Here is a 17,411-nt window from a genome sequence, read left to right on the forward strand (position 1 = left end):
TGTGGTCCTATGTCAAGTAGCTAATCTGGCCCCAGTCATTGAATATGTGTCTAATCAGCTCTCACCATCATTTATGATTATATCTTCAAGGTCAACAATCTTATCTGGAAGTGCCTGGAGCAGCTTACATTGTTTGTATCGAAGAGTTCCCCAGCTAGATTTGCCATTTTCAATATCAATAGTGCTGAAAAAGAAGGAGAAGGTAGGGTTATTTTTCATTCTCTTGCTATCCTTTCTTAGCCTTGACAGCTCTGGTTTCCAGATTAAAGGAAAGCTTAGTGGCTCTCTGTAATTTTTGATTCTAAGAGCTACACTGTAACACTGCTCTTTCCTGGCTCTCTTCCTACCTATCTGAATACTTTTTCTCAGTTTCTTTTGTTGGTTCATTTTCCATTTCCAACTCAGGAATTTGCCCTGGCCCTCTTAACTTTTCTCTCTACTTTCTGTCTTCGTGATCTCATCATTTCTTAAGGGTGCAATTACCTTCTCTTCAAGACATGCTATTTGGGATGACATTTCTTTCCTGAACTCCATCTTCAGTCATCAACTGAAGGCTAGATGACTCCTCCTGGATATTCAATAGGAATTTCAAACTGGAACTCAGGCATGCATAGGTCAAGGACCAAGTACATGACCACAGCCAGCCCATACCCTCTGAGTACCTACGAACTCAACACACACAGAAGAGAAATACGGGCCATGGAGAGTATGATGAGTCAATCATAGATGAATAAAGCTTTGTCGTGCATCCCATGACTCATAGAAGCTTAGACAATAGAGCTGAAAGGAATCTCGTAGATCATTCCCTCTCATTTTTAGATATGAGGAAAATGAGGCCCACAGAGGTAAAGTGAATTGCCCAAGATTGCCTAGTTAGTTGGTATCAAAGCTGAGGTTTAAAACTAAGCCCTTTGAAACCAAATACCGGGTTCTTTCCATGATAGCATGCTACCTCTCAAGAAGAGTGATTTTCAGGGGGCAGCTGGGTAGCTCAATGGATTGAGAGCCAGAACTAGAGACAGGAGGTCCTAGGTTCAAATCTCAGACACTTCCCAGCCATGTGACCCTGGGCAAGTCACTTAACCCCCATTGCCTAGCACTTACCGCTCTTCTGCCTTGGAGCTAATACACAGTATTGATTCCTAGACAGAAAGTGAGGGTTTTTTTAAAAAAAAGAGTGATTTTCAGGCAGAGAGTGGAGAACAAAAATCACTAACAAGAGAGTGACTTTTCTTCTTTTTGCCACCCCCAAATGATAATAATAATGGCTTTTATATAGTCCTTTAAAATTTGCAGAGAGCTTTAAAAAAGGTAATCTCACCTTGGTCTCACAACAGCTGTGGTAAGTAGGTGCTATTATTTTTCACATTTTCCAGATGAGGAAACTGAGGCAGACAGCAGTTAAGTGACTGTTCCAGAATCACACAGCTAGTAATTGTCTGAGGCTTGGTTTGAATTTAGCTCTTCAGCCACAGAACCCAGCTGCCCAACATAGCTAAAAAGACCTTTTTGTTATTCTTTGCTTTTATCACCAGCCTCAGGGCACTGCTGACACTCTGCTTACAGCTCTTTTGACACTGTTCTGTACTACTTCTTGGTGTTTTTCCTCCGTTCCTGGTCCTTACTTCCATCTTCATGAAACTATGAATCTCTATAATGTGCGTCTTGTTTTTCCTTTAGAGGAAGAACATGTAACTTTCAAAAGCTGTCATGCTTGTCTATGATTCATTCCTTACCTTCTCTCCTGTGCATTTTTAAAAAATGCTTCACTGATCTTTTCTTTTTGATTCCTTCTCCTTTTTGGCAACTTTATCATTAGCCCCACTCCTTCTACCTTTCCACCCTTTGGGGGAAAAACCCCAACCCATGTTTCCCCAAGTGATAAATGATTAAAAGATATGAACAAGGGGTGTAGCTTGGTGGCTCAGGAGATAAGAGAGCCAGGCCTAGAGATGGAAGGTCCTGGGTTCAAATGTAGCCTATGATACTTCCTAGCTTTGTGACCCTGGGCAAGTCTCTTAACCTTAATTGTGTAGCCCTTACTGCTCTTCTACCTTAGACCTGATACTTAGTGTTCATTTTAAGGCAGCAGGTAAGGGTTTATTTAAAATAAATAAACATTTAAAAATTCAAATTAAAAAAATATAAACAGGTAATATTCAAAGGAAAAAAATCTAAGCCACTAAGAGCTATATTAAAACTGTTCCAAGTCATTAATAATTTGAGAAATGCAAATTAAAGCAACTCTGAGGTTCTTGAGGCTTAATTCACATTTATCAGATTGGCAAAATTGGCAAATAGGGAGGTGCTGCAGGAAAACAGGAAGTTAATGCATTGTTGGAACTATGTTGGTCCAGCCATTCTGGAAAGCAATTTGGAACTCTGTCCCCAAATCACTAACCTCTTTGACCCTGTAATACCCTTCTACTAGACCTATACTCCCCAAAAAATCGAAGAAAGAGGGGAAATTACTTATACAAACACAAATGTTTATAGCAGCTCTTTTTGTCATGACAAAGAACAGTAAACTATGTGGGGTACCCATCAGTTGGAGGATGCCTGAACAAACTTAGAATATATGAATGGAATTAATGTGATTATACCCTAAGAAATGATGAAAGAAATGGTTCCAGAGAAACCTAGAAAGACTTATATGAACTAATGCAGAGCGAAGTGAGCAGAACCAAGAGAACAATTTAACTACAACATTATAAAGACAAACAACCTGAAACGATTTAAGAACTCTGATCACTACAATGACCAACCAGGATTCCAGAAGACTAATAATGACTTCTTGACAGAGAGGTAATAGACTTAAGATATAGAATAACATACATTTTTGGACCTAGCCAACGTAGAAATTTGTTGTGCTTGCCTATGCAAACAAGAGTTTTTTCCCATGGGGGATGGTGTGATTTGGAAGAAGAAAAATTGAACAGAAATCTAATCAAATAAAAGTTATATTTTACAAAGCCCTTATATCAAATACAGTCAGGCAAAATAAATTCCCACATTGGCTGTGCCTGAAACATATGCTTTCAGTTGTTCAATCATGTCTGACTCTTTGCGATATACTGGAGTGCTTTGCCATTTCTTTCTTCAGTGGATTAAGGCAAACAGAGGCGAAGTGACTTGTCCATGGTCACAGGGCTGGTAAAGTGTCTGAATGTGGATTTGAGCTCAGGTCTTCCTGATTACAGGCCCAGTACTCTATCCACTTAGCTACCTAGCTCCACTTTTTACCATATAAATTGACCAATGAAAGTTCCCTGTGCATTTGGATCAATTCCTGACAGTTCTTCCTCTTCTTCATTAGAATAGTTTGTTTTTGTGTTTGTATCAACTGAATTTTATTATTCAGAGCTTCCCTTCTCTTTCCTGGAACTCTTTGACCCCTACTTTCTTTAAAGTTAGGGCAGATTTCAGGTTATGCCCTGTTTGCCTCTATTTCCTTGTCATAAACATTGGCCAGTATGAAATGACTTCTATTTTGGTGGCACTTGTTGGTCCACAGTCCTTGGGGCACAAGAAATTGTTTCCCCATCAGAGGGTTCATTATACTTCTTGTCTAGCTTCCTGTATTTAGTTGTCCATCTTCTTTTCTTCTTCCTCTGTGTCATCTTCCTCCTACACAGGCTAGAATTCCTGCCTCTGTTGATTTGTTTTCTCCTTTGTTCTTCCCCTAAAGTGTTTATTTCCAAGAACTATCTTATTTTCCCCGGTAACCCAGAGAGTTGAGAGGCATCACTCTAGCCCTTTCATCTTCACTAAAAGGGAGAGCAACATGCACTTAGTGGACACAAAACTGTTACTCACCACCTACAGGAATAGAAACACCGTGAGCTGTTTGTGAGACCCTGGACCATCTTCCTTACCCTCTGTACTTTCTGGAAAAGAAATGCTTAGTTCTCTGCAGTCGGGTGGCTAATTACCAGAGCTGACTATCTGCTTGGTGCATTAGGGGCTTAGTCACTGGGGGCTTTTGAGCAAGCCCTTGAAGGCACTCAGTGGGAAAAAAAAAGTTATACTAGTAGTCATAGGACCTGAAGTAGAAATCCCTATTTTTTAATTATCTGTGTAACCTTGTACAAATCCCTTTGCTTCTTTAGGCCTCGGTTTTTTCATCTGTCAAATGAGGAAATTGAACAGGATGACCTCTAATTTCCTATTCACCTTTATGGTTCTATGACATATACTGGACTTTCTCACCTTTAAAGGGGCTTTTTTACCTTTAAAAAATAATAGCTAACATTTCTGGAGCACTTACAACATGCTGGGAACTTTGCAATCATCTCATTTGATTCTCATAATAACTCTGCAAAGTAAGTGCCCTTATTATCCTCATTTTTCACACGAGGAAGCTGAGGCAGATAGAAGTTTAGTGACTTGCTCAGAATCACACAGCCAGTAAGTGTCTGACGATTGATTTGAACTCAGGTCTTCCTGAATCCAGGTCCAACTCTCTACCCATTGTACCACCAGTTCCCTAAACATGCCTATGTTTCTCAGCAAACTCCTGTAAAAATCCTAATGCAAATGGCAGCTGCCCTTTGCTGTTGCCTATGAAAAGATTTAGGTAGAGGTTATGCTACCAGCCATGTTGGCATTTCGTTCTTTTTCTTCTTGCCTGGCTGATCAGCTTTCAAATAGCTCATATTTCCAGATTGCTTCTTAATTTTGTGCCTGTTTTCTGTTCCACTGCACTGATCAGAGCCCATCTGGATTCTTGCAGTCATTTCTGGGGACCACATTTCAGGAATGTCATTGACAAGTAGGGAAGGTGACGGAGATAGTGAGACTTGAAATCACCCCATGTTAGGATCACTTGAGAATACTGAGGCTGCTGAGCCCAGAGAAGAAAAGGTTTGGTAGACATATGCTTGTTATTCTCAAATATTTAAATATGGGGAAAGAATGAGATTTGTTTTGTTGGGCTTCAGAGGGCAGAACTAGAAACCCTTGGTAGAAGCTGTTGAGAGGTCGATTTCAGCTTAGCATAGAGAAAAGTTGTCTAACAGCTAAAAGATGTACCAAAGTAGAATGGGCTACTTTAGGAGGTAATGAGTTTCCCATCACTGAAGGTCTTTAAAAAGAGGCAACTACACTCATCAGGAAGGAGTTTCAAAGGAGATTCTTCTTCACAGATGGGTTGGACTGAATGACCTTTGGAGAGATCTTCCAGGTCTAAATCCACTAAGAATCCTCTCACTACCGAGGCCCCCCCCCCCAGCTCTAAGATTTGGAAATTCTCCATTACCGCCCAGATTTGTCAACTTCAAATACTACCCAAATCAGAAACTGGGTTCATTTTACAAGTCCTATCTTGCTGTCTGGTGTTGATTTCTAATTTGTGAGAACCACCTTCTTTTTAAAAAAACAGAAGAGTTGGCACCAACAAAGAGCGAGTGACATTCAAAGGTGGCAGAAGTCAGACTGGCATAGGATGGGTGAAAGGCAGCAGGTATAATTGGGTAGATGAAATAAATCAGCACATGTCAATTTGGAGCTAATAGAAATTGATTCTGTACTTACCAAATTCTGGTCGCATTCTGACTGGGATTCTTAACACAGCTGCTTTGAGCTCTCTCTGTTGGATTGGTTAATGGCCACTTGTATGTTCCTTTGTATTTGGAGACGGTTTCCTCTTCTGGGCACTTTCCTGGCTCTAAGCAGAGGAGATAAGTACATTTTAGGGGCCCCTCGTCATTGTGATGCCTGTTGGACAAGAGCCTCAGTACACCAAGGTGATGCCCAGCTCTAGGACTCTTTGGCTCCAAATGCAAATCAAGGCTTTTTTTGGCAAGGTCATTTTGACTAATAGGTCAAATTAAAATTGACTAATAGGTGACTTGAAATACGGCACACTTTAAACAGCTCAAAAAGTTCTTGGTGCAATAGAGAAAACATGAGATTTGGGGAAGAGGACCCAGCCTCAAATTCTGGCTGTTCCATCTGCTAACCCATGTGACCTTGTTACTTCATTTCTCTTGGTCTCCGTTTCCTCATGTGTAAAATGCAGGGTTTCAACTAGATGGTCTCTGCGATTCCTTGAGGCTCTGAATCCATGCTCCTATGAGCCAGACAGCCATTTAAAAGGGAGCCTCTCAGGGTCACCCTATCCCTATTAATGGATAGCTGAGACTTTGTTTTTCTTTTTCTTATGTTAAGACTCTACATACTTTACCACCAAATGTAGTGGATGTCTATTTAATGGTCCTAAGAGAAAGGACAAACACTCATGAAATGACTAAACTGTCCATACCTTCAGACTATGGTATTCTAGTAGGGTTGTGTAGTATGAATCATAGATTTGGAGATGGAAAGGACCTCAGAAGCTATTGAATCCAGCCCCATCATTTTACAGATGAGAAAAATGAGGCCTAGAAAGTGAGACAGTGACTTGCTCAGGGACATACAGTTAGTAAGGATTTGAGGCAGAATTTGAATTCATCTTTTCCCCCTCTTTTTAAAACTTTAATTTAATTTTTTTAATTCCAAATTTTACAAAACCCAATAAAACAAAGATTATGCAGAAATGAAACCACAAATCTCTTCTGTGCTTAACTTACTTTTCTTCATACCTGCATAATAAATCCCATCCATGTCAGACCTGGCTGACAGGGAGTCCGACCCGAGGCTAATGAGACTGAGAGACCGTGTAATGCAGCAAGGCTTTATTGTGGGAAAGATGGGGCAGGGAGGAAGGGAGAGCAAGGAGGGAGCCCACAACCTGCAAATGGCTAGGGATCTCTACCTGGGTGGAGAAGGGGGCAATCTTTTATAGGGTGGTGGTCTGGGATGAGGTAACCTGTGTTGCCTCTAATTGGTCAAAGTTGGGGTACATGGGTTCAGTCCCTAAGGAGGTTGGAACCTCCATCTCTGGGGGGTGGGAAGTTCTTAGGCCTGATGGTCAGTGATGCAGGAGGCCATTTGTCTAGACCTTGACAACAAAGTCTTGATGTCCTGCCAGGTTTCACTGGGGCTTTGTCTCACAGTTTGGATAGGTGCTGAGGTTGGGGGTGTGGGGGGGGCTACTGGTCTCGGCAAGGATTAGGAAAGGGGAAAGGGGGTTTTGGTCCCAGGATCTATCAATCTGCAACTGTCTCAACCTCTCCCTTCCTTTCCAACATCACAGAAGGCATCATCTGGGAGGCTGACATGTTTGGACAAATTAAGTCTTTCCCATTTTTACCTTTCAGTTCACAATCTGGAGGTTACACTCCTAATTTATCCTTCCAGTATTAATTCTGTAGCTGTGTATAATGTTTTCTTGGTTGTACTTACTTCATTGCTCATTATTCCATGTAGTTCTTTCCAAGTTTTTTTTAAAAATTAGACTGTTCTTCACATTTATGGGGCTATATAAGAGCCATTTCCCAACTGATGGGCATCCCCTCAATTTCTAATTCTTTGCCAGAACGCGGATCTTCTTGACTCCAAGTCTAGTACCCTATCTACCATGCTGGGCTGCCTCCCTTTCACAGGATAAGATCTGAATTACACTCACTCAGCTTTCAAATGATAATCTCGAATGTCCAAATATCAGCCATATTCAAATGAACTTTTGAGATATTTGTGGAATCAAATCTAATGTTCTTCCAATTCAAGACATTTAAAGAGTGGCTACTGTATGCAAGGGACTATGATCAGCATATCCACTGCTTAATGAATTGTTTTCTTCCCTGGAGGACAAAACACTCCAAAGAATGTGGAAGGTCAGAAAATTTCTCAGAATCTTTCAATCTCTGGTGAGACCTTCACTACCACCATCAGGGTGATATAGTGGTATGTGATGGGAGTAATATCCTAACTCCACTCCTATGAAAAATAGGCTAGTTCTTCCTTTCAAGCTATTGAGAGCCAAGGGCAGCTAGGTGGCACAGTGGATAGAGCACCAGGCATGGAGTGAGGAAGACCTGGGTTCAAATCTGACCTCATATGCTGCCTAGCTATGTGACCCTTGGCAAGTCACTTAATTTTGTTTTCCTAGGCCTTGCCTTTCTGTTTAGGGTTGTTACTGGGACAGAAAGTAAGGGTTAAAAAAAGATATTGAGACCCAAAGGAAGAAGTGCAAAGTATTAACCACCATATGGAAGAATGTACCAAATCAGTAACCAAAATAACCCTAAAGCTTCACCTCACATCCAGTAAATTGGCAAAGATGGGAATAATCAATGTTGGAGTGGTCATTGGAAGATAGGCCCACTAGTGTATGATTGGTAGAGCTGTGAATACAAGCACTTTGGAAAGCAATTTGAAATTATTCAAATGAAGTGACTAAACTGTCCATACCTTTGGACCTAGAGGATCCATGATTAACTTTAGACCCCAAGAAGCTCTATTTTAAGGAGTCCCAATATATACCAAAATACCTATAGCAGCATTTTTTTGTGATTGTAAAGAACCGGAAACAACACAAATGTCCATCAATTGGGGAATAGACAAACAATATTCCTGTGTTATAGAGATGATGAATGTAATGAATACGGAGAAGCATGGGAAGATTTACATGAACTGATAAAGACAAGTAAGTAGAGACAAGAAAGAATATCCACAATGACTACAACAATGTAAACTGGAAGAATAATCCTTTTAAAAAATTAACAGTGAATGTTGCAAAGTAACAAATAACAAGTATGGCTGAAAAAGGAGACTTGAGAAGACATTCCTATCTCTCTCCTTTGGAGAGGTGAGAGGTCCACAAGTATTGTACATTGCACACATGTTCAGCCTTCTTTGTCTTACTGATCAGTTATACTGATTTTTTTCCTCTTCTTTTTTTTTGTTTTAAAAAAACACTATTTGTTATATGGAATGACTCTCTAGGAGAAGGGAAAGGAGAAATACTGGAGGAAAAGACATTAATACAAACTTATTTTTTAAAAATGCATTTATATCATCTTTAACACTTGATTGGGTCAAGGGATTAAAGGCCCAGGCTGATGATATCACTTCCTGGTCACCTGAAAACAAAGCAGCCAGAGGAGGTTCAGTGGGAAACTGAGCCAAAGTAGTTTGACTTGACTGAATCCACCCAGGATGCCCTACTCTGACTAAGTGCATTTTCTTTTGTTAACTGTTGAATGACCTACAACCATCCCATTTTGTTCTAAGATCAAGCCTGAACGACTGGAGAAACTGGTAGGAGTCAGGTATAACCAGTCCAGAACGACACTACAGATGCACATAGAGGAACTGAATTCAAAACCAGAATCTACTACTAGCTATGTGGCCTCCTTGGGTGAATCCCTTCCTTTTCCCGGGCCTCAGTTACCTCCTCTGTAGACAATCTCAGAAGTCCCTTCTAATTGAAAATAACTGATTCTCTCAAATGCTTATTCCTAGGTGGTATCGTGCTAGGTGTACTTCCTTGCCTCTCTCTTTCTGCCTCATTTTCTATTTATGCCTTTGTGTCTGCCCTCTTCACTACTCTTCTATTATACAGAACTGTGCCTTCTACAGCAATATATGCCACAGTGGAATATGATGGAAAGAATACTCAACTAGGAACCCAGAAATGTCAAGCATGAAGTCAAGTCCTAATGCTGCCAATTTTGCCTATAAGACCTTGGGCGAGCTTCTTTGAGCCTCAGTTTCCTCATTTCTAAGATAAAGAGAATTCTTGCTCCTACCTACCTGACAGGGTTGCTTTTTGCAGACCTGGTCAGATTCTGGATGTCGGCATTTTCTATAAACCCTTAAGCATTGCTCAGAAAATATCTGGGCTCATTAGTAGCTTCACTGGGAATTCTGTTCCCAGTAATCTGTCTACTGTGAAGAATGAGCCACCCTTCAGGCAGGGTGGAAGACATGGAGTGGTCAGGCAAGGCTGACTTTTATTGTTCCAATGTTGGCAGTGTTAGAGAACAAGCATTTGAAGCATCCCCATAACATGGCTGGGCTCATCTCTGGACAGTTGGATTGCCTGCCCAAGTTAGTCAATAAGTCAACACTTATTTATTGAGTGTGTAGGAAGGCACAGGTCAGGCTGTAACAATATGCCTCCAGCTTCCCTTTCCCCCGCATTACTCTCCTTCACACTATTAGAATCCAGCCAGACTGCTCTGCTTGCTGCTCCCCAGCCATGGCATCCCACCTCCTCCCTCTGTTCCTTTGCCCTGGCTGTCTTCCATGCCTTTTCACCTCAGGGCCCTGGAATCCTTAGTTCTTCTCAAGGCTCATCTCAAGTAATGCCAACTCCCAGAGGCCTCTGCTAATTTCTTCAGTAGATAGTGGCTTCCCCCTGCCCCAAAGTACTTCCTTATGTCAGAATATATACACCTTTAAGACAAAGATTGCTTCTTTTGGGGTCTTTGAATTCCCCATTGCCTAGTGTCAACATGGTATCCAGAAGCCCCAAACTTGCAGCCTAGTAAGATATGATGAACCCCAAGTTTTAGGACTAACTGGCAAGTTGGAGACCCCAAAGCTTGTATTTGTTCCCTGTTCCTGTGAGAATCCTCCCCAAAGGGAATCTCAGGCTAGCAGTTTCAGACTGAATAATGGACCCAGAGGCAAAAGACAATCCCCGTCGGGTGGGGCCAAGCCCAAGCCAACTGACTCTTCAGCGCAGTAGGCAGCGCGTCAGTCTCCTAAGCTGAAGGTCCTGAATTTGATCCTTGAAAGGAGGGTGTGATACAGTGGGAGAGGTTTCTGGAGACTAGAAGAGTCACTTGGCTTGGGTTAGACCTCTCTCTGCTTCCTTCAAGTTTTAAGTCCTCTGGGTCACTACGGCCCTTCCCACAGCACCCTCACCCCCTGCATCCCTATTTCTTCCTCTTTTTTATCGATGGTTCCTGAAAGCTGCTCTTCCCCCTCAGCCTAATAGTGCTCCAGCTCTCAGCAGCCTTCTGATTTCTTAGAGAGCTGATTTCTTAAAGGGGTTTCACAGGTTCAGCACCAGGGAAAGGGAATTGTGGGAAGATGGCATAATAAGGCTGGAAATGACCGACCTCCCAAACCCAACCCCCTGCCCCCAAACTTAAAATAATGCCTCAGAGTGAATTTTAGAACTGCAAAAATAATTGAAAGTCGGGGGAAAGCAATCTTCCAGTCCGACAACTTGGAAGGGCGTTGGATAAAGGTTTGACCTCCCTGGGTGGTGGTCTACCCCGAGCCATTAAAAAAATTTTTTTAAACAAAAAATAAGCCCTGGGGCAGCTGTTAGCGCATGTGCATACTCGTACAGCCGCAGTTGGGAAACTCACCCACCGGAAGTGACCCTGTTGTTAGCGGCAGGAGGGGAGGAGGCGGAGCTAACAAAAGCCAAGGGATAGGGGACCACGGTTGGAGTCGCTTCCAGTAGGGCAGAATCCTTGGTTTCAGTTCTGAGTCAGAGGTGTCTGAGGAGACAGCACCCATGCTGGGGCCCTGGGGTCGTGGCTGAGGGGCCAGAGGAGCACCTGAGACCACTCAAAGACCAAGGCCTGCCCTGTTCCCGGTGGGGCAGTGACCATGCCTAGGGTCACAGAATATAGCAAGAATCAAGTGTCAAAGGCCCCCAGGGTAGAGGTAAGAAAATAGCAGCAGGAAGAGCCTGAGCCATTATCCCCCAGGCCCCGAGCAGCCGAGCCTGCCTGGAATAGAAAGTTAAAAGCCAAGAAATAGGTCCTTAAAATGAATAAACAGCAGATAGTTACTATTGTGCTAGAGAACATCGGGGTTGTAAAGCTTCAAAGGAAAATGTGAAATGGTCACAAACTCAATGGGAGATGGGTACCAATATGGTAGAGGGATGTGCCAGTGGGTAAAGGTCCTAGGCACAGAGGGAAGTCCAGTCAGAGATATACAAAAGTGGAGTGAACTGCTGGGAGGCAGCGAGAGTGAAGTCTTTCAGCAGAGGCTCAATGGTCACTTGTTGGTTCCCTTGTAGGGAAGATTATTTTTCCCAGCTTGATTAGGCTAGATGCCCTCTGATTCCCCCACTTAGGTACTAGATATCTTCTCATCCCCATTTTACAGATGAGAAAACTGAGACTCCGATTAAATGACTTGCCCCTGGTCACACAGCTGTCAGAGGTGAGATTTGAACTCTCATGCTCAGTAACCCAAGCCTAGCACTTTATGCACAAAACCACAGTAATAGCATGAGTTCTTTAGGCTAAAATAAACATGAAGAGAATTACCTAATTTTTTAACTCCCACAGATTCAGGCTTCACACTTAAAGTCGTATGGCCTTGTGTGTAGTTCCTAAGTATTTTCCTTTTGATCTGATTCATGAGGTCAGGTGGTGCGTCAGTTGAGTGAGCTTTTATGATTGCTTGACAAATATAGCTAGAGACAAGAAGAGATAAGAAAGATGTTGCATTTGTGTAAATAAACATGGTGCCACCTAACCCAGGATTCCAGTCAAACTGACATTCAAATGTCGGGAATGCACTCCCTCCTTACCTTTACTTTCTAGACTCTTCCTCAAAAGTATAGTTCAGGTGTTCCCTCCTGCCTTTCTTGATGTTCTCTGGTAATTAACTTGCTCCCTCCTTCTCTTCGTCCCTCCCTCCCTCTTCAAATCACTATTACCCTATACCTATTAATTTGAGTCTACATATCTCCTATCACTTCCCATTACATTCAACGAGAAGAGGGACTGTTCTGTTTTTAGCCTCAAATGCCCAAACATTTGTTTCATTTGAAGGGCATTTCCAGATCTTCTGCAGTCTATTGTTGGTTCTCCCTGTGGTCTTGTGAATATTATTAAGAGCTGTTTGTGCCCATTTGGAAAGAAGAGGATCAGCTAAAAAAGTAGGCAATGTTTAGCCTAGACAAAGGACAACTTGGAGGACCTGCAAACAGGAAGGAAGGAAAGACAGAGAGATAAATAGATAGACAGATGGACAGACAGACGAATGGATGGACTGACAGACAGACGGACTCTCCTGGAGAGGAGGGATTCAACTTGTACTCTTTGGTCCTGGAGGGGAAAACTAGGAATAAGGGAGAGAAATTATAAAAAAGGTCCATTTCATCAACTTGTGAATTGTTAAATAAATAAATCGCTGTTAATGAATTAATTGAAAAGTTCATTTATAAAGCAGTCCAGAGGTGAAGACCAGCCTTCTAGGAAAAAAGGGGGTGTAGAAGAGCAGAGACAGCCTGTTGCAAAGATGCTTAGGCCCAATTAAACAGAGGGTTTCAGGACTCCCATAGGAGGAGTGCTCTCACTTTTGGACCTGCCTTGGAATCTGCTATGTAGCATGTAGAATTGGTGTCTGACCTGGCTGCCCTGAGTTCTTTAGGGCAGGTGTGAGTTGAGATACTTGGCTGGGCCCAGATGGAAACTCTGGGTTAGGAGACCGCACTTCTACACTGACATGACTGTCATCTGGTCTTCTTCCTTTTGTTGTGACCTCAAGGCCTGGGCCTCATCTACTGGCTAAGTTGTAAATATGCCCTGCCCCTTTGGAGACCCTGATGTAGCCTTGTCAAGCAAACAGGCACCTTTCAGCCCCTGCCATAGGCTGGGAACTCTGCGAGGCAACGGGGACAAGAGTCAAGCAGTCCCTCAGAGAGACATCATACACAAAAATGTCTATATTTTCTCACATTGTGGAAATAAGAGGTGTCAGTGTTTCAGTCTGTATATTAAAATCCACTTGTGTTTCTACCTTTTGCTGAAGACTTTAAATGGTTTTGCTTCAGATGTCACTTAATGTACAGGCCATGACAGGTCAGGGACATACTAAAAATACTCACTTTGCTCAGACTATTTCTATACCGTTGTTCCAAAACGTGAAAGTATTTACAGGAAAGACATGCAAAGAGGGTTATCAATCCTTTTTCTGCTTACAGAGGAGCAAACATGCTTAGTAGCTTCTGAAGATAGAAACGGTTAATTTTTCAGAGTACTGTTTATGATTCCTTTGGGACTGTAACATTTAGCTCACTAGTCTCAAGTTCATCAGCACCCCCAACTGATTCTCTCTTCAAAGGGGTAAAATAACAACTTCCTTTGAGATGGTGGGAAAAGTTTGTGTTTTCAAAGAGATGATCAGTTGAGAAACTCCTTCAATCTAATTTGCTGCTGCATCAGCTTTCCAAAAGAGCTGCAAATAATCCAGGACCACCCTGAAGGACTCTTGAGAAAGAAAGCTATCCACATTGAGAGAAAGAACTGTGGGAGCAGAAAAACAGAAGAAAAACTCATGACTTATCTCTTGTTTATATGGGCGTGTGATTTGGGGCTCAGGCTTTAAAAGATCGCTCTATAGCAAAAATGAATAATATAGAAATAGGTATCAAGTGACAACATTTGTACAACCCAGTGGAATTGCTTGTTGGCTCTGGGAGGGGGGAGGAAAGAGAAGAGAGAAAGAAAATGAGTCATGGAAACATGGAAAAATATTTTTAAAATTAATTAAAAATTAAAAGCAAGGGGGCAGCTGGGTATCTCAGTGGATTGAGAGCCAGGCCTAGAGACGGGAGGTCCTGGGTTCCAATCTGACCTCAGACACTTCCCAGCTGTGTGACCCTGGGCAAGTCACTTGACCCCTATTGCCTAGTCCTTACAGCTCTTCTGCCTTGGAACCAATACAAAGTATTGATTCTAAGGCAGAAGGTAAAGGTTTTTTAAAAATTAGAAGCAAACAAAAAAGAGCTGCAAATCTAAAATAAATGCAAGATAATGGGGAGAGGGAGGAGAAGATGAGACATCAACAGATGGGAGAGCAGGAATTAAGAAAGACCTCATATAGAAAATGGTGCTTGAGCTGTGTCTTTAAGGAAGCTAGGGATTCTAAGAGGTGGAGGTTAGGAAAGAATAGTTTCAGGCATGGGTGACAGCAGGTGAAAAGGCACACAGGGAAGATGGAGTGTGATGGGTCTTTCAGGTGACTGATCCAGGTGCTTGCTGATGGCAGCTTGTTCCACCCGTGCCAACTGCTAAATTTTTAGTGTAAGCATTTACACCCCATAAAATGGCAGATATTATAGATCAGGCCATGATTTCTTGTTTTGTTGGTTGTCTAGACTTAGGAAAGTTATCAAGAAATTGTTAATAATATAGTTTAAACTTAAAGTTTTATTGTGTGAACAACCCCCTGCTAAAAGCTGGTTGTAAAATTTGTAAAATATTTATCAGCATGTCTGCTATGATTCCACTGAATCCTCATTCCTGTCTTCCTTCATCCCCCTCTTCATTGCCCCCTAAGTATCTCACATTAAACACTTTCCCTTGTGTGAGGTAGAATGTGCCCATAATAAAAACCTTTTCCTTTTAGTATCATCTGTCTCTTCTGGGCAAATCTCAATGTCCCCCAACAGGAGCCTGGGTCAGGCTCCTTGCAACTTTCACCGAGAGCTAAATAAATCAGAGTAGCCTCCTGCTAGAGAAGACAATGTAGTATGTGTTTCTGTGTGTGTGTGTGTGTTGTGTGTGTGTGTGTGTAATAGAACAGCTGCAAATGACCTGGCTCCTACCTGTATCGCCCTGAGGAAAGTAGAACCACCATTTTCAGGCTTCTCTTTTCCAAAAACTGAAAAATAAAGGAAGAATACAGTTCACTGCAGTATCAAATATGTTTGGTAATCAAAATAAAATAACCATTTTCATGTCACTTCTTGTTTTTAAAAATTATTTATTTTAATAACCAATTTCCACATCATTCATATCACTTCTAAAGCAAAGTAGTAAGTACTGTGTAGAGGCAGCTGGATGGTTCAGTGGAAAGAAGCCTGGTCCTAGAGTCAGGAAGACCAGAGTTCAAATCCAGACTCAGACACTTATTAGTTGTGTGACTGTGGGCAAGTCACTTCACCTCTGTTTGCCTTAATCCACTGGAGAAAGAAGTGGTAAACCATCCTGGCATCTTTGCCAAGAATACCGTATGGATGAAAAATTACTTTGAACTTGCTGTATAAGCCTACCAAAGCCCCTTGATGTTAACTTTCTGCCTCTTCTGCTGCCCCACTACCCAATCTGTACTTCATACTACCACCAGAATAACTTTCCTTATGCATTAATCTAATCATGGCAATGATTTTTTTGAGCCTGGGTCTTCCTGTCTTACCCTGGTGAGAAGTACAGCAACAATTCATGAGCCCCACCTCTCTGTTGATTGGCATAAGAGCTTGATGAGCTCAGTTTCCAATCTGGGCTTATTGTCCCCTCTTCAGGCAGCCTAGTAGTCCTCTGCTTCCATGAGCTTGCCATCTTGATGCTAGACAGCCAATCAGCTTTTAGCCCTACTGTCGCTCAGAACTCCTGAGCTCAAGCAATCCACTAGCCTCAGCCGTCTAGCCTCAGGGACTAAAGACATGTGCCAGTTAGTATCCCTGGTTTCATGTCACTCATTTGAAATACTACCTCCGAAAAAAAGAAATACTACCCCCATGTCCCTTCCCTGATCCCCTGTCCTACAACCTCTACTGCTATCAGTAACAACCGTTCCCCTCTGCCCTTTTATGGCATTTTGTTTCATACCTCTCTGTTGGTAATGATAATAATGACAACTCTGATTCATAGAAAGATTTAAGGTTTGCAAAGCACTTTATATATGTTATCTCATTGGATTCTCATAACAACCCCAGGATGTAAGTGTTATTATTATCTCTATTTTACAGGTAAAAGAACCGAGGCTGAGAAGAGAGAAGAAGCTATTTGCTCACGGTCACATAAATAGTAAGTAGAAGAGCCAGAATTTGCCCCCAGGGAGGCCTTGTACCACACTGCAGCCCAGAAGTGCTTAGAGTCTACTTGTATGTCCCAATGAGATTGTGAGGAGCATGAAGATAGGAGCTGTCTTATCTAAATTTTGTATTTCCTCTAGCGTTCCTCTTCACACAGTAGGTGCTTAATAAGTTTTTGTTAATTGAATAACAACATCAAAGCTATCACCATCCTTCTGTGTAGCTGAGGTGGAGTGGAGGAAGAGGTCATGGAAATGGAGTAGGGGAGAACCTGATGGTCAAAGGATGCTGAGAGGTGGAGGTGAGGAGGGTATAAGTTCCAGGCATGGGGGATGGCCAATGAAAAGACACACACGTAGAAGATGGAGTGTGATGGGTCTTTGAGGTAACTGTGATCCAGGGGTCTGCTGAAGCCAGCTGTACAAGAGAGCTGATTGTTAAATATTCAGCATAAGCATTTATTTACACTTTGGAAATTGGCAAATGCTATAGACCAGGCCTTGATTTCTTGTTTTGTTGGCTGTCTAGACATACAAAAGTTATTGAGAAAAGTTAATGATGCCCATTAAACATGAATGCAATTAATAGAAGAGCCATACCCTAGTGGAGTGTATCCAGGAGCTGCTGTTCATACGATATGCCACTTCTCTATCAGTCATTTCACAACCATTTATTAAAGCCCTGTTATATGCAGAGAACATTGGACCAGGTGCTGGAGAAGATTCAGCATTTCATTCAGCCATGGTATATGACTAACTATATTCCAAATGTGGGGTGACTGGCACCA

At 42.1% G+C, this 17,411-nt stretch overlaps 1 protein-coding gene across 1 annotated transcript in view; it reads right to left on the reverse strand.

Annotated features, from left to right (window-relative positions):
- Positions 1 to 17,411, reverse strand: part of ADGRG4 (adhesion G protein-coupled receptor G4) — a 94,307-nt gene that overhangs the window by 42,331 nt on the left and 34,565 nt on the right. The window contains exons 5-8 of the mRNA XM_056809847.1: positions 15,416 to 15,471; positions 11,181 to 11,382; positions 4,597 to 4,738; positions 66 to 184 (exon numbers count right to left, since the gene is read on the reverse strand). Coding sequence (XP_056665825.1) covers positions 66 to 184; positions 4,597 to 4,738; positions 11,181 to 11,382; positions 15,416 to 15,471 — 519 coding nt within the window. The remainder of the gene's footprint in view (positions 1 to 65; positions 185 to 4,596; positions 4,739 to 11,180; positions 11,383 to 15,415; positions 15,472 to 17,411) is intronic.

This window comes from Monodelphis domestica, chromosome X, assembly GCF_027887165.1.
Source record: "Monodelphis domestica isolate mMonDom1 chromosome X, mMonDom1.pri, whole genome shotgun sequence".
Lineage (NCBI taxonomy): Eukaryota > Metazoa > Chordata > Mammalia > Didelphimorphia > Didelphidae > Monodelphis > Monodelphis domestica.